The sequence below is a fragment of the Apteryx rowi genome, unplaced genomic scaffold (assembly GCF_003343035.1).
Source record: "Apteryx rowi isolate R43461 unplaced genomic scaffold, aptRow1 scaffold_149, whole genome shotgun sequence".
Lineage (NCBI taxonomy): Eukaryota > Metazoa > Chordata > Aves > Apterygiformes > Apterygidae > Apteryx > Apteryx rowi.
In genome coordinates, this window is record NW_020447741.1 from 1423184 (window position 1) to 1443889 (window position 20706).

The 20706-nt window shown below is 42.0% G+C and overlaps 1 protein-coding gene across 5 annotated transcripts in view; it reads left to right on the forward strand.

The window, feature by feature from the left end:
* The window catches only part of CABLES1 (Cdk5 and Abl enzyme substrate 1), a 75730-nt gene that overhangs the window by 36005 nt on the left and 19019 nt on the right, over positions 1-20706 (forward strand). For 4 of the 5 annotated variants that reach the window (XM_026058635.1, XM_026058633.1, XM_026058634.1 and 1 more), the window contains 3 exons: positions 1639-1710; positions 3860-3952; positions 10667-10744. In XM_026058635.1, the coding sequence (XP_025914420.1) occupies positions 3924-3952; positions 10667-10744 (107 nt within the window). In that variant the 5' untranslated portion in view covers positions 1639-1710; positions 3860-3923. The remainder of the gene's footprint in view (positions 1-1638; positions 1711-3859; positions 3953-10666; positions 10745-20706) is intronic. The other variant, XM_026058637.1, reaches the window with a different exon arrangement.

A 20706-nucleotide genomic window follows, 5' to 3' on the forward strand; every position in this document is an offset into this window, starting at 1 on the left:
GAGCCAAGGGAGCACCCGTGGGCACAGGAGACAGATGTCTAGTGTCATCTTCTTTGTCTATGTGAGCAARTTGAGCACATCCTAAAATGCAGATTTCCTCATCTTTAGCAGCATTTTGAAAGTGCATGCTATCTTGTACCAGATCTAAAATTCTAATTTAGACGAAGCCTGAGGGGATTTAGGTTTACATATTTTYCTAGGAGGATTATGCTTCACACTTAGTTGTTCTATAAATTGTTTGAGGATATTTTTTATGATTTTCTCAGTACTTGAAAACCCACATACGCATTCAAACTTTCTTGAAATGTGTTGTCTGGGGGTTAGTGATACAAGTCTGGTGTCTGAACTAGTAGTAAACTGAATCACCGAACCTCAGGGTTGTTTTGAATAGAAAACTTTTCAGTAATCTGATTTCTAGCATGGCTCCAGGAACAGTTGCAGCAGTGCAACTGGAGGGGCTACCAAATTGCAGGAGGGATTAGAAACTGCTTACACCGGCATCATCAGTGAAAACAATTTATTGTGAAACTACAGCCCAGGAATAAATTAATCCACGCCCTCCCAGGCACGGGGGTGCTCATAACATTTTCTGATTCTGGAAACTCTTTATATGCAGATCGAGGGAGTCAGGCAGCTTGGTGGGAAGAATATTAAGGTAATTGGAGAAAAATGCAGGTGTATATGAGRACCTTTATCACTGGATATAAAATCACTGGGAGGGGGGTCTGTCTGATGGTTTGTGTTTCCCCACCCCAGAGTTTTTTGGAAGCCTGAGTGCAGCTCTTAGTTCTGTGCTGCTTTTCGGGTGTTTGGAGGCTGTGCAGCGGCACTTACAGTTAAAGGCAACCCTGTGCCAGAGCTTCTTCCCTGCCCACTACAACAGTGAGAAGGCTTGGAAAGAAAGGATGAAACTTCCTTTACAACTTTATTTCAGCACAGAGTGGGGAGGGATCTGACGCAAACGAAGAAAATTGATTTAAAACATGAGCAAGCTAATCTGTGCTGCTCAGAGTGATAGAGTGCCTTTTTATACTGCTGTTTTGTACCCAGTACTAGGTGCTCTGTGATCTTTTTCCCTCTATTTAGTCACCCCTCACAAGGGGGATGAGGTAGTAACAGAACAGGCATTACTGAGGAACGAGTGGCATTTTTTGGTAAAAGCTGTGGGCAGGGAGCAAAGAGAAATAGTTATAACACAAAGCATCCCCTGGAACAGCGTGAATGGCAAAGTCGGTCTGGATGCATCTGTCCTCATTATTTGTTGTAGAGCTGTAATTACAGTATTGCAAGCTGTGACACTGCAAAGGAGGAACTGGTGTTAGGTGGGTGTTAAACCCCTTTAAAGAAAGGAAAATTTGAAAATGGAGAAAACTAAGGAGGAGGAACAGCTGAGAGTGGAAAATTTCAATTTCTGTTTTGATATAGAAGCTTTAATGAAATAGTTTGTTTCTGGTTGGAATCAAATTGAATTTTTAAGATAAGCAACACCAAAAAAAACCCCAAACCTTGATTAATACCCGAACGTACGGCTCAGATCAGTTATCTCTGCAGTTTGTGAGCTTTACTAAATAACAGCTCTGACTACATTCTTAAACGCTCTAACCAACAGTGCTGTTTTGTGTTTTGTTTTCTCTGCAGGCGTCGGCTGATCTCCCAGCGATCTTCTCTGGAGACCCTGGAGGACATTGAAGAAAATGCCCCACTGCGGAGGTAATTTTGTTTACTCTGTCTGGTTACTTGTCTGTAGGGCACATGCATGGACAGACTTGCTATCCTTGCCCATGTTGAAAAGCAGCTGAATATGTATGTTAGATGTTCTTCATAGTGGGTAAAGGTATTGAAACCTCACACACCCTGCAAGATGGTAGATGACGTGAATTAGACATTATCTGGCTTTAGATTATTAAATAAAAAGGGACTATTTAAATTTGATGAATAGAGAAGAAAGTTTAGTTGTCACTAACAGGAATGATTAGTCCTGAACAGAATATATTTAAAAATATATTTAGTAAAGTAAGCTTTTTAAGGCTAGCACTTTCCCCTTTTCTATGGATTTTTATAGTGTTTGCTTCTCTCAGTATATACAAACTTATTTCAGTAACCAGCATTACTGTCTCTGTGTGTTGCTGGTTGGGTTTTGATGACTACCTCAGTAATAAATCTGCTCCCATCCATGTTATAGCAGCAGCTTTATCACAGTTTTGCTCCTACATCCAAGAGGCAACAGCTTCTCTGGGGACTGCAGSAATTAGTCCCTAGGCATCCTCTGGAGCGAGGGAAAACGGAGCAACTGTTTAACAGCTCCAAAATGGACTGATCCGCGTGTGGTACGCTTCCAGCTCAGCTGTTCAGCCAGGCGGCGGCTTCATTTTCAATGTCCCTTTTTCTTGGGACCTGTAATTCAGCTGGTTTATATTGGTATTTAGCCTATAGCCTTGTTTATCTGCACACAGTTTGGCTGTCTCTCCCCACCTGGAAGCACAGACGTAATAGCAGAGGCTCTACCAACTGGCCTATTACCAAGGCTTGATTATTCGTACAGAGCCTACTGCTGAACGCGTACCAGCGTGTTATGAAGCGTTCTCACAAATGATTCAAACACATAGAGTTGGCAAAAGATATAAACAAAGTATGGTTAGTGAGGCAGTAATTTTACTTGCTAATTCAGGGAGTTGTTGGTAGTATCACTCTCATGGTGGTATTTTCACCTGAAGAAGGAAACGAGTAATTGCAACCATAGAGTGAGGGAATCGCAAGGGTTTTGCTAACAGGAAGAAGGCAGCAAAGTGAAGGGGTGATTTCAGGAGTGGGGTCTTCATAGTGTGGAGGTGGGGCAACATTTTCTTCTCCAGACAGGGGTGAGGGAAATGCTGCCAACCCCGTCCTCCTCCACCCCTTCCAGCTTCCTCCCCCAGTTTGCAAAGGGGAATGATTTCTCAAAAACATAGCACATGGCAGCAGTTTGCCCTCAGCTCTGGTAGCTAGTGGAGGCCAAGATAGCCGTGGCTGCTAACTCCTCTCTCCAAAAAGCCGTGCTGAAATCCCCGGCTGCCCACCAAGCTCAGGAGCTACCTTGGTGCCTGTGCTCCGGGAGGCAGTGGAGCAAAAAGCAGCGATGAGGTGAAACGGAGAAAGCTTTCACAGCATGGCACGGTTTTGGTTGGATAAAAAGTGCCAGGCAGGATGCGGGTGTGTGTTTGTCTCGTCGCTCCTTCCTGGGGCAATATCTTTCTCTAGTTGCAGTTTTAAAAAGCGTGTTCAGATGTAAAATAGATTTAAGGATTAATGTTTTGAAGAGATATTTTTCCCGGGGTAATTTATTTTCAGTTGTTTTATATGCTGTCAGGAACATGAAAACTGATATTTAGAGCTAAAAGCAAATAGGGATCACCCTTGTAAATGAGAGATTTTAGTGTTTCTAAAATTAAAACAAGAACTTTCCTCAATAACTCCCTTAGCAAAAGCTGAGGAGGTCACAAAAGTGTGTGTGTTCGTGTGGCAAGGCAGAATCGCATGAAGATTTACCAGGTTTCATTTCATTTTTTTCCTCTGAAAGCTAAATCTAAGCTATCACAGCAGATTACAGGAAGTTTTATTTTGCCGAGATTTTTCAACATTTTTTTTTTTTTTTTTTTGGCATGAAGGGAGGGTGGTGGTGCTTTCTCTTATTAATTTTTTTTTATTTGAGCTGTTGCCTTTCCAGACTTACTGTCTTCATTGTTGTTGCTGATTCCTAAAACAGGGTGACTTGAATCATTTGTCTGGTCTTTCCTTCCTGCCTTTGTGTAGACTTCTCTGCTGTACAGCAGGGAACTGAGTACTCTTCTCTCCCCCCCCCCCCAACTGATTTATTTTTCAGATGTCGAACTCTCTCAGGATCACCCAGACCAAAGAACTTTAAGAAGGTTCATTTTATCAAGAACATGCGGCAACACGATACCAGAAATGGCAGGTACTGTGCATGCATAGGCTGCTGCTCCGAAGGCGGTTCRTGGGGCAGGGGAGAAAGGGAAGGTTCAATATCCGTATGAAACAACAAAGTGACCCGTTGCAAATGACCTAATACCCAGTCAATAACAGCCATTAAAAGAGTCTCGGWGAATGGAGGCTGTAATGCGCACTCCTTGCTCAATAAATTATTAATCAATGGAATTGCTCTCCGATAGGTCTTTAAGGTCTGTGTCTCCGTAACACAAATAACTGTGTAAAAGGAAAATCAGTGGTGCCGTCAGGGTAGGCTAGGCATGATCTGCTTGCGTTTCTTTGAGGACAGTGCCAGATGGTAAGTGTAAGAGGGGGCGCATGGCTGAACCTGCCTGGAACAAGTTCAGCAACAGCCAAATGATACTTCAGCACCTGTTAGTGGGTGTAAGGGGAAGCGTAAAGTGAACTGGTTTGCCAGGGCTGTCCAGAGGAGGAGGTTTACCAGGCAAGTTATTTGAGTCAACAGCTGCAGGGAAAAGCATGAAGATTATACCAAGTCTTTCAAGAGAAATTACAAATAYGCCAGGTTCTGGCTGCACAATCTCAGGGCGTGTGAGGAGCTCGTTGGTATACGCACGGCTGGGAATGGCTGTGTGAAGGTGGTGAGTGTGATCCATGCGTTCGGGGTGGGTGCAGGCAGAGGGCTCTCCGGGACGCAGGAGATGCGTGGCCGCAGCCGCACCTTTCACACACAGCGCCCAGCTAGGACGGGCGCTACCCAGGCTGCAGCCATAGGCGCCGGTGGACCTGTGTAGCAGCAGACAGCGGGGACTTTCCGCGCCGCGAAGGCATGGTCTGTCCTGGTGTCCCCATCAACAAGATGGGGTCTTTATTCCAGTGCCACCCAGCTCGGGAGTGAAACCAGCTTTTCCCTGCCAAGAAAGACGACACCTACCCTCTGTGTTTTTTCCAAGATGGTCTCTCCATGTGCTTTGTGATTTTACTCTGATCCTTCCAAACCTGATCATCAGGAGAGCAAACAGACCAAACTGTGCACTGAGAGCTAACCCTTGCACACATCTGTTCATTCAGCTGCAGTGGACCAGAACCGCATACACACCCGTGCAGCGATGTGTGCACGTAGTCCTGTGGCCTTCAACAAATGTGAAATCATTTCAGTAGAAATTCTAATATAGTACTAAACAACAGTTTTTATGAATTGAATTCTGGCAGGTGGCACTTGGCTAGAGTAAAGTTTTCCCCATGGTTATTCTCACATCTACAATTAAATGTAGTGAACAGTACTAATCAACATAAATATTTCAGAATGTGGCTCTGAGAGGTGGTAGCTTTTTAGACACCACTTTTGTTGCAGACAGATGCATGCGAAACCATTGACTTAACTGTYGTCTGACTAATGGCTGATTATTTTCTTAACAAATTTTTGTGGAATCAAACTCTAAAAAGCAGCCCCCTARTTTTAGTCTGTTTTGCGCATAACAAATATACATATGCTCTGGGAATTTCTTACACTGGAAAATATTCATAAAGTATTATGCAAATTCCACAAAGAACTGCTAATTTCTGAGATACACATTAAAATATATGCATAAATGTGATTAAAATATTACCTATAAAAATGAATAAATGGTTCATAAACAGTCTACAAAATAAGACTTTTTTTCTCCATCTGTTGCAAAAATGTGTCTGTAAAATACACACAGCATTTTATCTGGGTTTATATATCAGTAATTATGTTTGATAAGAAAACAGAATATTTTTCTTGTTAAGAAAGCAGTGAGTAAGTTTCTATTATTCAACTGGCTTCTTATCTTTATCAGCACGCACAGTTTTGCAGGTTGTTTCCATAATCATAATAAAGATCCATTTATCTAGAACACAGATACAATAAGAATAAGATGCATTKTTTTTGAAATGCTTTTCATCGTATCAACAAAGAGTCGCAGAGATGTTAGCTAAAAATAAAATGTAAAGTCAACACTTTGTGTCCCCTTAAGGCCAGCTAAATCTAGCAGTAAGTAACTGAAGTACATACCCTGGTTTTCCAAGGGGTCTGAACACCTTTGCAGTTAATGGCCATTCTAGATGAAAAGGGCCTCTGGAAATTCAGGTGAAGCTGTTTTAGGTATTCAACCTAAAATCAGCAGAATTTTTGAGTGCTTTGATGCCTTCACTGCTCGTGCCCTCCCCAGTTCCCTGTAATGCAGGGGAGCACAGSTATTGCAGTGGATAGAAAAATCTTCCCGGGCACCTTTCCCACATTGGGGATCTCAGCCCAAGCAGCGGAAACGTAGGATAAGCCGCGGTCAAAATAATAATTTGGCTAGGAATAGCTCAGCACTGGGAGAAACCACTTCTGCAGACCACAGTGTATCAGTGATTCCTTGTAAGCTTCCTGTTGATAGTTTTGTGCACTGGTTAAACCAGTTTCTTTGGATTTGTGGGATGTAGCTTATTAGGGAAGATTAGGTTTCCTGGACTGTGTTATCAAAGCAGTCTTGTAAAACAGGGCTAAGTAATTTGCCCGTTAAAAGACAAAATGATGCCAACCCTAACAGACAAATCAGCAAATGTAGCCACCGGTGTGTGGTTTCACCCAGTGAAACCTAGCCCCTTTACTCAGCAAGTTTATTGGTGGTGTCTTTCATAAACTATGAAGCAGATTTCCTGTCTAGGGGAAAGGGCCACCAAAATAGCAAGACGAGCCAGCTGGACAAACAATTCAGAGTGAGAATGTGACAAGATCATTTCCAGAATTGTCCCATATAGCAGGTATAAAAACAGTAAAACAGTAGTCCTCTCCCACCCCCATGCTATTGCTTCTCCAAGTTCTTATTAGTATGTAGTTCTACTACTCACTCTTTGGCCAAAACCAGACAGAACCCATAGGCTGCAGAAGGGCGTGTTGTAAAAGCAGACCCCTGAGCTATTTGCTGCCCTTTTAATCTTGGGGATAGGCATACACACATGCATGCACAGAGGCTGGATATTTGCAGTGTCCTCACTGTTCTTGATTTCTCCTAGCCACTTTCAACTTGGGAGACTCCAACAGGATGTCTTCTACCGAGAYGGCATACATGGTTCATGTGTTTGTTCTTTGCATGTGAGGAGCAAAGCCCTGGTAGTCAAATTTAATGAATCGGGTATGAGAAAAGGGGTTACAATATTCAGAGTGTATGGAGTGTGGATAGTGTATGTTACATTGCATGGTTGCAGTCTTTTGGTGCTACACAATAAAACCAGGGCAAGTGCTAAAGAAAACAGATATTAGTTCTCTTAGTCAGGAGATACTGATTTTGTTGAGAGCCTTGTGTTCAGCAAGTTTCTGTAGTTTTAAAGCATACATTTCATTAAAGAAATTGGAAGATTAGCTTTTATGCTCTCAGACAGTTGCACATTGTCAGAGCTTTCTTGCAAAGTAATGGTTGCTGCGAACCATAGTAATTAATACAACTTTTTGGTAAAATGTGAGAATGAGAGAATGCAACCTTTTTATGCAGTGATTTTAAACATGTCTAGATGGCACAATGGCAATGAGGGCATGTAAACCCACTTCAACTTGGACTACTTCTGTTGAGATAGCTGATTCAGAGCAGTGCAGTATCTTAGATGCTCTTTGTTGAAGAGTTGAAATCCAGTAAAGTGTTTTTCTCTCAGAAACAACAGCCAGCTTCCACCACACCTTCCTTCCCAAAGCATAGTTAAAACAAATTTCTGGACTTTCTGGACCAACAGACCACTATCAGCCTGCAAATTTTTCATTTTCCACTCATATCCTTGAACTTCTAAACAAAATGCTGTTTATACTTCTGTGCTCAGCTTCTGACCAATCACCATGGACCAGCTCTGGTCTTCTCTTTTCTTTGGGGTCTGAAGTTGGTCATTTCTTTTTTTGGACCAGATGAATGAGATTGAAGATGTCATTGGCCTCATAAAAGGTCTGCCTGTCTTTGGCTGCTTTTTATACTGGTCCTGGAGGTGTCGGTGCTGCCTCCTTGAGAAGTGGCCACTGAGACGAGCTTTCCGGGGAGCTGTGAGATGTCGCCGCTCTGTGATTTCACAGYTTTTCTCACGCTTCCAGGCTGCCTTCCCTGCGTCTGTTCCAGCCCAGCTCCTAAATCTGTTTTGTGCCAACCTGCAAATACTCTGCTAATGGAGATTTTATGGTGTCCTAGCCAGAGAGGCAAGGAGAGGTAGGACACTCCTTTCCCACTCTGTTTGGAAGATCTTTATTTACTGAGGGTCCCACAGTTTATGGAAACACAGAGACAGTGCTTGGGTCTTAATGAAAAGGATTCAAAGCTGATGCTTTTTATTTCCCTGCTGATCTGAGTCCTTCTGATACAGCAACTTTTCCATGGCAGATTCCCAGTGTTGCCCCTGTTTGTGGATGTGGAAGGCACCAGTTTGTTTTTATAAATATTAAGAGGGTTTTTTTTGAGGGAGGAGGAGGGCATTGGTGGAAAAGCTGTATTTCCAGAAGTAGCTAGAGGGAATGGGGGGAATATGCCTGGTGGGAACTGTGGTTTTCCRAATTCAAAGATGCTTTCTGATGTCAGCCTGAAAATCTGTGCCAAGTTTCATACATTAGCAAACAAGGCTTTCAGTGAACAAGAAAGCTGTTGTGAGTAATAACCATTCAGCAATAAGCAATGGCAAGCACAAAATTAGTCCTATGCCAGGTTTTCTTGCTTGTTGACTGCCTTGCCCAAATATGAAAAATGATTCCATACTACTTTATAACTTACTACTGCACCATGACAGCATCTTATAGCTTATGAGATGCTTACCATAGGTAACGGGTGTTACAACATTCAAACAAATGGTGGGATCCTACTGTTTCTGCTGTAGGAAAACTTTCTAATGCTGTGTATTTGTTTATTATTAGAAGCCTTCCTTTATTACAGGGTGAATGGCACTTTGCTTTTAAATATGCTTTTAAAGAAGAAAATAGAATTGCTGTAGTACAACAATCCAGGAGAAGGAAAATTGATCATTCTGCATTTTTCCAAATAGCTGGTAGTTACATGCAACAACTTTCTTGGTGACACGAACCTTTTATTTGATTTCCAAGAATTATGACTAAGTTGGTCCCATAAGGAAACAGTGCTTTAAAAACAGCATAATGGGCACAAGACTTAGAGGTGTATCTGGTGATTTTTCAGACAGTGCGGAATAAAATAGCTTGCTAGGGTTTGTCATCCAACTTTGACCAGTGTAGGACAAAGGACAAAAAATTGGGGTGAAATCCTGGCCCCATGCTGATCTGTGGCAAACAACATCAGAAGAATCAGTGTTGGAGAGCAGACCAAGGAAATGGAATAACTGTGGAAAAACAACCAAGCAATAGTACTAGTATTCTGGACCATAAGTGGAGCTTTTTAGTATCAGCATAAGTAAATTCTAATGCTAGTCAGGTTAGAAGTGCACAGACTGCCATCATCATGTCTTAGGGGAATATGATGGGGTACAGCCTGTTGGCCAGTTTTAGGTAGAAGAAGGGGCTTTTCATTGTACAATTACACAACTGTCAGTGTCCTGAAGCTAGTGAGGAAAGAGGCTGTATTTATAAATAAAAAATTATTTATCGGTATTATATATCCGTGCATCTCGATCAAGTTTCTCTTGGCATCTTGCCCATCTGCTTCTCCCAAAACTTTAATAAAAAAATTAAAAACTGCTAATGGCAGTTCACGCAGGTTTATGGAAAGTGAGTCTTTACCTCAAGGTAGTTTTGATGTTGTTTAATGATATGTCAGAGCTTGGTGGCCAAAGGTAATCGTGTGGATRTAAAATGGATAGGCTGCTCTAAGGTACTTGATTAAATGCCACACAGTGACTTTGCAGATGACGCTGAGATTCGGAGACTGGTTGAAAAACACAGGACATTTGCTGTAGGAGTAGCCTGGGTTCTGAGATAAGCTCTGTGCTGTCAGGGCTACACACTGACCCTAAAGGTGAGACCAAAGCTTACATGATGTTTATATCTGCCATCTGTGCAACTGCTGAGTCCAGTGATAATGCCCATAGGCCATGAAGGATGATGGGAAAAATTGGAGAAAACTCAAGGAAGGACCAGGAAAACAGTGAAAGGATCTGAAAGCTTATGATAATAGCAAACTTTGACTTGATCCAGGAATCCATCTACTTCAGGAACAGAAAGCTGAAAATCAAGGGTGTCTTTTGGTTTAGCAGAGAAAGGTCATGATCAGTAGCTGGCATTTGGAGTCCAATAAATGCAGACTCAGTGTCAGCCACACAGCTGTGGTGTGTATCGCAGCTGGTTGTTGGGGTGGATCAGCTGGGTTGCAGCTGTTTTTTTTTTTTGTTTTAGGCATAGTGGTCAGCTGTCAGAACAACCTCTTGGCTCTCCTGATGGATTCTCTTTCACTAGCACTTTTAGAAAAACATTCAGTCTGGATTACGAGTAAAAATGTATTCAATATATTCTTCTTAGCAAGCCCATACAGGGGATGGGACTCCACGATTTGTTAGCTGTGTAATGTAAGGCACAGCCTTCAGCATTTCTGTAAAGATTCAGTTGCACGGTACCTTATTTTTGAGATGGAAATGATCACATGTTAAAAAGAGGAGAGAGAAACTGTCAATCGTAGAAGCTGTTGATTATAAATTCCTCAATGATAACATCTGTTGCTTTGCATATTGTGGTGGGATTTTTAAATTTTAGTCCTTGATTTTCTTATTTTCTTTTATATTTTAGAATAGTCCTTATCAGCAGCAGAAGATCCTTCTGTAGCATATTTTCAGTGCTGCCATATCGAGACTGTACCCAAGTYGGGTATGTATATTTATACACCTACTACATAGTCATTCTGGGTATGCACATAGAACTGAGTATGGGCAACGGTATGACAGAGGCTAATGCTTTTAAATATCTGCTCTGAGAAAAGATAAATGCACTTAGAAATATTTGCTTTGTGGGACATTACCAGGTTAAAACTACAGTTTTGAGTTCCCAATTTATTTGTGTTCTCGTATCTTTGGTTATTAAATAGGAGAACTCCCCCATCAATGTTCTTGAAAAATGCGCTGTTTTTATTGTTCCTTCTGACTTCACTCATTGTTGACGAAGCAAGTATTCTAGACCGTGTAACTTTTATTTTATAAACAGTCTTAGCTTTCTGATCTCCCACACTGATAGTGCTACTGTATCTGTTTTTCACTACTATAGAGAAATGATTGAATCTAAACATCATACCTTTTTATTGTACTTTATTTATAGGTATTTATATAACTATTATTGTACTTTTAGCAATCGCTCAGATCATTGAGTTACTGAAAACAGTTTTCAATGCTGACCGGTTACTTTGGAAATAATGCCATGCGCAGTCTTAGTTGGTGTAAGCACCTTTCATGGAGCTGTGCTGACTTGTGTCACTCAAAGCGCTGAGGCGCTGGACCTCTGGCAGAGGGCTTTATTTGCACTGAAGCAGTTTTCCAAAGACTGGGAAAGCTTTTTGCTGTCACAGTGGGACCACAGAAGTGAAAGACATTCAGCTAGGAAGTGTCGTCTCGGGGCCCAACTTGCTGCAGACAATTTCAGAGGTGTAAGTCAAGAGAAGGCAGGGCAGTGCCGCCGCAGCCCAGGGCCACTGGGGCAGGGGAGTCGGTGGCCACCTTGGCTGCCCACGAGCTTGCCCACTTGCCAAGGAGCTGTGAGTTGCCTTTGGTTGGTGTTGGCTGAGCGCCTGCAGGGAAAGGCAGCAAAACAGAGTCTGGAGGCAGCTGTGTTTGCAAAATTTAGGGGAAATGTTCAGCTGGTAGAATGGGGTGGGTTTGAGTAAGACCCATGAATCATCTCAAGACAAACTGATCCAGCACGTAAAGGATGAATTTGGCTCACTGTTTTCAGCCATTTATTTAATTCTGGAGAATTATTTGCCACAAGCTGCTCATGCATCAGTAATTCAAAGCAAAGAGAGATTATTTTCAATGTACAAAGGAAGGAGATATCTCGTGGGAAAGTTGACTTGCTCTCCTGGCTCCTACAGTAGAATTTTTCCCTTAACTAAATGGGGAGGACACGAGGCAAATTCTTGACAGACTGTCAGCTTTGTTCTTTCTTCTTTGGTGCRTTGTCATTCATTTATGGTCACTGCCCTCAGGAAATTGCCACTTTATTGAAAATTGAATGTATTTGGAAAGGCTGATGGCTGGTTATATCTTCTAAATTACAGCAGTAATGAGCCCAGCTGCAAACCTAAATATTATTTCAACATGTAATGTCTTGTACTGTGCTTGCATCGCAAGAAGGGCATGGGATGAGAAGGTAGAAAATGCCAGTGCACAACAATGCAGCCCAGTTCCCTTTGTTAAAAAGCCAAGATTTAAAAAAATGCCCTCTGTCTGTCTTCTAGAGCATCAGAGGAAGAGAGAAACAGTTAAATGGCATCTCCTTCCAGGAACAGCTGGTGCAAAGAACAGTTGAGGCAGTATAGCACAAACTGTAGTCACTCTGTTCAGGCTGCACAGCGTTTGCTTACTTCATTACACATTTTGGATGTGCAGCAGGAGGGGGCAGAGACACTTTTGAAAGTCTGTAATGGCAGCATCCTTTAGCTTTGCTCTCTGTTAATCCCTGGGTTTCTAATTCATCTGTCCGTGGGGAGGATGTCCTGGCCAGTTTACGTTCTGTTAACATTTCTGAACATTTTAGGAAAAGAAACAAATCGTCCAGGGAACTTTGTCTATGTCCACAATCAAAGCAGAGGAGGGGGGCTGTTTGTGCACGCAGAGGAGAAATACTCGGTGTGACAAGCACGCAGCAGAGCTGCTGCTGCTTCCCCACCTCTGCTCAGACTCACAGACTCTGAGGCCCRCGAGGAAACCTCCAAGCACAGCTGTGTTTTGGGGTGGCTGCCAGTCCCCATTACATTGTAGACGGCACAGAAGAGCTCTACTGTATCAGTGCTGGCAGCTAAACTGTGCTAGCAGATCCATTTCTAAAACCTGCCTGAAAAGCCRTTCGTGCAAGCGCAGCGAAGCTCTGCCTGCTTGGCCGGGGTTGATGGGGCAGCATCGCCCACTTACTAACTGTGTTCAAGACCCATGCTCAAGGCTGTGGCCCTTTCCTACCCAGCTCCTGTGCCGAGTTCAAGCCATAATAGCAAGAATCCTCCCCAAACTGTGTTATTACGTGGTTGTACCCATGCAAATGTGTATCTGGGGGCTGCAGAGAGGAGAGCCGTTGAAGTACGAGAGAATGAAATCTGAGGTGTCCCTTGGCCTGTCTTTCCCGTATCCCCCTCCCTTGCTGCTTGCAGTTGGGCAGCTACAGGCTCACCAGAGTGGCACATAGAAGGATTTTGAAGGGAAACGTACTCCAGAGCAGTGCCGAAGTTGCCAGTGATAAATGATAGTCTTTGTTACCTACTGTTTCAGAAGGCCCACCTGGTTGTACATGCTGGGGCTAAGAAGGATACCATGCACCAGGGAAATTATTTTCTCTAGTTCTCTCTGTTTTGCTGAAGAGAAGTGAAAAGTTAAACCAAACAGTAATATCCTGGGGAGAAAAAAAGTCATGAACAGAAATAATCACTACAATTTTTTGTCCTCACAATTTTGCCCTGACTTTATGTCTGATGGAAAGCTAATGTTTTAGCTTATAACACTTTTGTGCAAGGGAGAAGGGGAGAATTAAAATTTAGATTCACGAAAGTTTTGAGATGCATTATCTCTGGCTGAAATCACTGCAAGGAAGGCACTTCTGTGGATCTGAGCCAAAATTTCTGCTCTCTAGGACTGGGTACGTTAAGATTGCCTACATCTTTGCTCATGGCGTGACGGCAGGCGCAGCTTCCCCTGTCTCTGTGGCCAAGAGTAGGGTGATGGGCAGGACCAGAACTTCCTTTTCCCCCCATGTCTAGACCACCAGAGTGGCTGTAAGAGCAGAGGTGTCCAGCAATGTAAGGAAGATTGTACTGCAAGGTCACCTATAGCACCTACAGGATCCAGCTACATCGATCATATTGGCAAACTGCTTGGGATCTATGGCTTTGGTTTGGTTTAAATATAAAGTCATTGTGTGATGCACAGTTTAGTGCTCAGGCAATTCAAGGACTGTCATGGGTACTGCAGAATCAGTTGAGCACCTGTTAACTCTTCTTTTAATTTACTAGAAATGTTCTTAGTGGCTACAAGGTATTCATGGTCTAGATTTTTCCGCTGAACAAAATCTTACTCACCTGTAAAACGCTCGTACTGTTACAAGACAGAGATTTTGCAGTAACATTTACAAATGTAACACATGCAATGGGAAATGCAGCCATGACTACTTCGCCTTTTTTACCATGGTGAAGAGATGCTTGTGCTTTATAAAAATTGTTTCTCCACTCCTTTCTCACCATTCACTGATAATATGCTATACATGCATGTTGACTCTGCAGTATTCTTTCATAATACTTACAAATTATAAGCATCACACATAATATTATGCTAATACTATTCTTTTGAGTTCCTCTTTATTATTTAAATGTAGTCTTCCAAGGGCTAGAAGAGCTACTTTGTAACGGGTATTGGAACTGGATTTCTGGTTCAGCATCCGCTTTATTCTWCCTAGCAGCAGATGAGGAGTAATTCCTGTCTAGTTCTGCGGATTGGCAGAGCAAGGACGGTGATTACTGTTATCAGAGGTGCACCTTGCATCTCTCCTGAGTCGCTGTGGCACACACCTCCTTTGCCCCACGGCGGGTTGTGGGGGGCAAAGCTGGCAGTAAATGGAGTTGAACCTTGGAACTGTTTCTCTTCCAGAGCAGTGGGAAACGCCCCGGGTCTCTGGCACAGAGCCACCCCACCACGCACCCACTCACCACGCGCGCGTGCACGTGGCCCTCCACTAGGCCCTCAAAAGGGATCTGTGTTGGGGCAGCCTACTCAAGCCCAGCCACTTTTGGATGGGTGAAACAGGATTTAAAGGAATTATTTAGTTGGAGATTGACTTGAGGTGGATTGGATTTAAGCCCTTGGAAACAGGAGTTGGGGATCAGACAAGCATAGGGGATATTAGCCATTTTCAAGTGTAACCTAATAAAGCCGAGCTGTATTTCCTCGATAATAGGTCATAAGAGGCTTCTGGCCTATTCTGCACTGCCTATATGCACTTGGCATGGGAATTCAGTTGTTTTAGGCACCATTTTTCCTTGAGCTTCCAAGGAGACGGTACAGCGCTGGCAAGCCTAACTGCRGGCACTGGTTAAGTAGCCCCAAGTGGCCCGCAGGACACAGTAGCCTGCACAGAGGTCCTGCATATGCATGTATAAAACCGAGAATAAACTAGTTTCCATTAGTATTTTAAAGTGCCTAAAAGTTTCCTAAAAAGGAGATGATAATGTAGATCTGCCATTTTTAGCAGTGTTAAAAGGGAGGAAAAGGTTATCGTGTTGTCTTTACCCCCAGGAAAAAAGGTAGGGAAGTTGGTTGGTTGTATAGTTCTGTTGTGTTAATTTTTTTCTTTGGCAGACATTATTATGCTTCTTAATTGAAAAGCATGTTTTTGAAAAGGGGTTTTTCTAGGTTTGTTTTTTATTAATAACAAATATTAAGCATTTATTCTCATTCACAGATTGAAATCATAACTATTATGATTTTATATTATTTTGTGATGTTCTATGAAACTGTTAAGGGCTTCCAAGTTTCTGTAAAGGAGATTAATCTAAAAGACGAGAGGAAAGAGCAGAGCTGATGCTGTCACACAGATTTGACACTGGAACGCGGCTAGTTTCAGATTCAACTGTCAGTCATTGGAGCAGAAGTGGATGAGTGTCACTGGGGCTGGAGGCGGTGTGCGAAAGTATAGGAAAATCCAGAGCATCAAATAGTGCATGTTCTTATAAAACTGGCCAGCTCACCTTATGTTTTATTCCTCATGGCACTGAATTCATTAAGAGGTTAGAAACTTGCCAGCAGTAAGTGTAGCTGCTGAGTATTGCTCTCTGACATGGATATAGAAATTTATCTGACTAAACTTGCCATTAGTTGAAGTAAATAATGCAAGTAATTGAATGGATTGAAGCATGGGAAATCGATCATTCTTCTGAAGCAAAGCATTAAGTAGTTAGATAAAAAGAATTTGTGTTCTTCTCCRAAATACTGCAAATGAGTTTCTTCCAGTTTTTACAGCTAAATCAGCATTGAAATAAACTTTATTCATTGAAGTGCTTGGTGGGAGCACCAGTGAGTTCAGTGATGCCGAGAAGACGACATTTTCAGTGCTATCATCCCAGATAACACGTAGCTGCAATGCTCAGTGAATCCGTAGGCCAGGCACTGGCATAGGCTGCCATTTCTGCATTCGGAAGCAATCTTCGTTCATCTTCAGTGTTGTGCAAAATGAGGCATAAAGAAACAATTAGGTGAGTTTGTCCCACACGCCGTCAGTTGGTTTGGCAGGTCAGGTAACAGGCATTACAGTGAATGTAGAAAACAGGGGAAACATTTAAAGGAGAAATGAGAGCATCAAAATTGCCCTTTGGATAGTAGAAGTAAGCACACAGCAAAGCAGGATACTGTTATGTCCGTCAGACTTGTTACCAAGTTCCTCGCTCTTCTTCTTCCCCAACAGATTTCTATGTGAGAGGCACTTCTGATGAAGTCATCAATCTCAGGCACATTTCCTGAGCATTTATCATTCCATAGACTTTGGGAAGAATAACTATCTATTTTTAGCATATAACAGGGAGACTGAAATGTCCCTGCTTTTCTTTACCATTGCCCACATTCCTTGCTTCTACCCAGTACCCTCTTCTCTCCCAAACAGAACAAGAAACATTAACAAGTGCATATTCACTTTACAGAAAGATAGATAAATCTGGGTTGTTCCCATACAACAGGGCATTTCAAACTAAATAATCTCATGTGTGAATTTTATAAAGCCACCATTGCTCATTTTTTTGTGAGGTTCATGAATTCCCAAAAGGCAATAGGTTTAAATTTTGAGCTTTTTCTCCATGTTGAGCAAAACATCAAGACAAGAGCTGACATGTTGACACCTGAACAGAGAGAAAAGAAAAGGATACTGGCCCATTAGAGGAGTCTTTCCACCAGTTTCTCCACCTCCTTTCCCTGTAAATTGCAGATAGAGTTGTTGTTCTAGCAATCCTAATGGCAATTAGGATCTGAAAACAAAGATCAACTAAAGCAGGCAGTTTTAATCAGCGTTGCCAGTGGGAGAAACGCTGTTGGACTGGCTGGCAGCACATCCCTTCCAAAGCTGTCATTTCCCTCGTCCATGTAAACAGAGACAGTGAGTAGAAATTATTTACAGCGAAGAATAAGAACAGAATTTTGTCTTGATGTCTCATGAACTGCCTTTGCTTTTGGAGTAAATCTTAATAGTTAGGAATCACTAAGTGTAAAATACAGACACAAAAGATCACATCTCTAAATAACAATTATCAGATTACTTTTGCAAAAAGTAGAAGGGCTTTTTATGTATCTAGAAATCCATTTAATATTTAATTGACTCCTAAATTATTCACAAGTTAAAGTGTTCAACTGTTGCTGTCATTTAAAGAGCAAGTGCCCGGCAGGAATCTTGCATGGGGCTTTATAGATCACGTCAAAGCATACGTTTGATTCATTAAAGAAATGTTACACTTCCAAAGCTGATAATATCCAATTTATAGTCTGTTAATCCATGCTTGACTAATAAAATGCACAGGGTGAGATTTCCTGTTTTTATTCTTGTTTATTCAATACTCTAGGTAAAGGTAAAATTCAGGAAAAATTGTCATCATTCAACAATAAATTTGCATTCTCAAGTTATGCAGTACTGTTCCAGAAAAACTCTAAAATGTATTAGCAGGAGAAACTTTCTTCTTTTTTGTTTTCTTCAGTCTCAGATAACCAAAATGATATGCTTAGTTTTGAGCGTGGTTTATAACACCTCTCAGCAACACGCTTTTTGGAAATGAGATGCGCAAATAGAATACAGTATTTAAGAGTTTGACATGCATGTAAACCAAGGCAACTTCCTGAACTCCGTAGGAAAATGGGATCTGTTTTTTTGTCTCCTAAGGAAATGTCATCCTGATCTTGTCGTTTCCTTAAGCTTTCCCTGCTCAAATACAGTGAAGGTTGCAAAATTAAGTTCCCATGATTTATTTTAACTTTTTGGTGTCTGCTCAAATCCCTTGAAAATTTTGTTTTTAAAAAAAATGYTTTTGGAATATAAAGCCCAGGAAAATAAAAAGTGAGGAAAAGAAGTAAGTTTTCTTTGCTTAAAGGTCTCTTTGGCAAGGACTATCTTTTCTATTCTGTGTTTTTAAACACCTTTTACTACTGGATATTGGTTTACGTGGCTCCTCGGTGCTATGGATAATCTGAATAACTTAAACATAGAGTTCGATTTTTTTTGAAGTGCCTATCCTCTGTATGGTCCCTCCTCCGTGGGGCCCATTGACCGTGGTTGAGTGTTGGAGAACTTGGCGGCGGTGGTTTGCGCCCTGGCATAGCCAGCCCTTTCTGCACTTGCTGTACCCCAACAACCATCCCAACTGTTTCCCGGGCACGACTTACCCATTTTGCAGATAGCAAAGCGGAGGCATATCCCCACTCCTGCCTAGTTGGCTAAGAAGCCCTTTGGGGTCTCCAGAGCTGCATGAGGAAGCGGCTGTTTTGGGGTTCCYGCAGCAGCAGGATTGCAGCCGCTGGCCTTGCTCTCCCAGGTGGAGGAGCTCCCCAAACACCCGTGCTATGCTCTTTTTTAGTTTGCCATTAATGACAGTTCCCCGCAAGAGCAACTATAACCTGACTTAGTTTACATTCCAAAAAGGGGTTATTATTATTATTATTTTATTTAGCTGGCTCGGTCAGCAGATACCCCAAAACAGATTTGCTGAGGCAAAATTCATGAACTTGTCTGTAATAGGAGGGGGGAAAAAAATCAAGGTTTGCCTTGCAAAAACTTGGCTTGCTGTTGATCTTAGTAATARGCAACACGAAAACAATGAAGTGAAGTAGCTTAGGAATTGCATGTTATATGTTTGCCAAGATCTTTTAGTGGTGAGAGGAGGTTCTGTGTAAACTAGCATGATCTTTCTCATTTATGCACAGATGAGAAACAGCAGACTGTTTTGTATTGGTTTTTCTCAGGGAAGTGAGTTAAATTCTCTCGGCTTTGAGGGCAACAAGTTTCTTTCCACACAGTAATACTTCATTACTCTGTTTTACAACCCGAGCAATCATGGACTACCTACAAATACAGGACCTGTGCAAAGGAGGGGAAGAGTAAGCAGCCCTTGCAAAACCCTTAGGCTGAGGGGGAAAAACTGCAGCGGCGTTTCAGGGCCCTGAAGGTGGGGGCTTCTTTCAGAAACATCAGGAAGAGAGGAAAACTGGAGGCACTGTTCTTCATCGATCTTAGCTCATGTCGAGGACTCCTTCCAGTGCAGGCTTGCCCTTGCCAGATGACCCTGGGCTCTGCTCCCAAAGAGCTCATTTCTTTTAAGTCCCCAGAGCCAGTGTTTTCTGAAAAGCTGCCGTGCTGACTCCTTGTGGGGTGCCAGCTTTGCCTTTGAGGTGTTAACCAAGTTCTTTCTCCTTGACTATTAACTGCAGGGAGAGTCTTCTCCCCGACTTGTTTTCGTAGGCATAATGGCATTATTTCTTAGTCTGTGTCTGTAGGATTTTGAGGCAAAGGAAACTGAACTGTTCTGATATTATTTAAGATAATTCAGATTTTTGTTTTGATTTGGGGGGTTGGGCGCTTTTTCAAGTTGTATGTTTTGTTTCTTAGTTAAGGCCTACTGAAATGATTATTATTTAGCATTTTTCTCTATGAGAAATAGTTACTTTAAGCATGTTCTGCACAGGAACGAAGAGGCTAACCTGATGCTTCTCGTAGATGGTTGTTTTTACATGATTATTTTTCCAACTTCTCAGTAATATGGTATCAGGAAACAGAACGATAATGTGACGCTGTGCTAAGTGAATCCCARTCGAGAAATTAAGAGGGCTTTGTTTGGATTAAATAATTGATACAGTGTTTTCCTTTGTCACAGGAATATGTTTTCCAGCAGATAGATGTGTTGGATTTTTTTTTTTAGACATAAGATATGTGATTTCTTGGGAACTCCTTTATTTCCATTTTTCAGAGAAATAAAATGAATGACAAGTTGCAAACTGAAGAAAGGGAAATAGAATATGCAAAGAGAAAATGCAGAACAGCCCAGTCCGGTAATCAAGGGAAGAGTCTGCAGGACTTCTCTGCGTAGGGTTTAGTGTCAGCATCTCTCATGTGACGACAGTGGACTTTAGCTAAAACCTTGCAGGCCGTGATCCAGTGAAGCACTTGAGCACCTTTTTAACTTCAGTAATCTGAGCRAATTGAAGCTGTTGTTCCCATTGAAATCAGTTGGATCACACACACCTAGAAACGATACTGGAATGAGGCTAAACAAAACCTTGTTCAACTAGAGATGACTAAGTATATGCTTAATTTAAATTGCAGGCACAGAGTTTAAGCACACTCTTGGACCTAAGTGGAAATCAGCCAGCAAAATATCACAAGATAAATTTTCTGGAGCTGTACAGAGTCATCATTTGTGGAGCTCAAATTCATTTATAGTCTTTTTTATCTTCACTGTCATCTCGATTATGAGGCTAAAGCATGGGCTACAGCTTGATTCTCTTAGGCATGTCATTTAACTTTAAGTGTAAAATGCCAGATGGATCAGTCCTCCAAAAATAAATACCCAAGTTTCCATCCGGAGGTGATGGAAGGAAAGCTGGATTCCTCTTGAT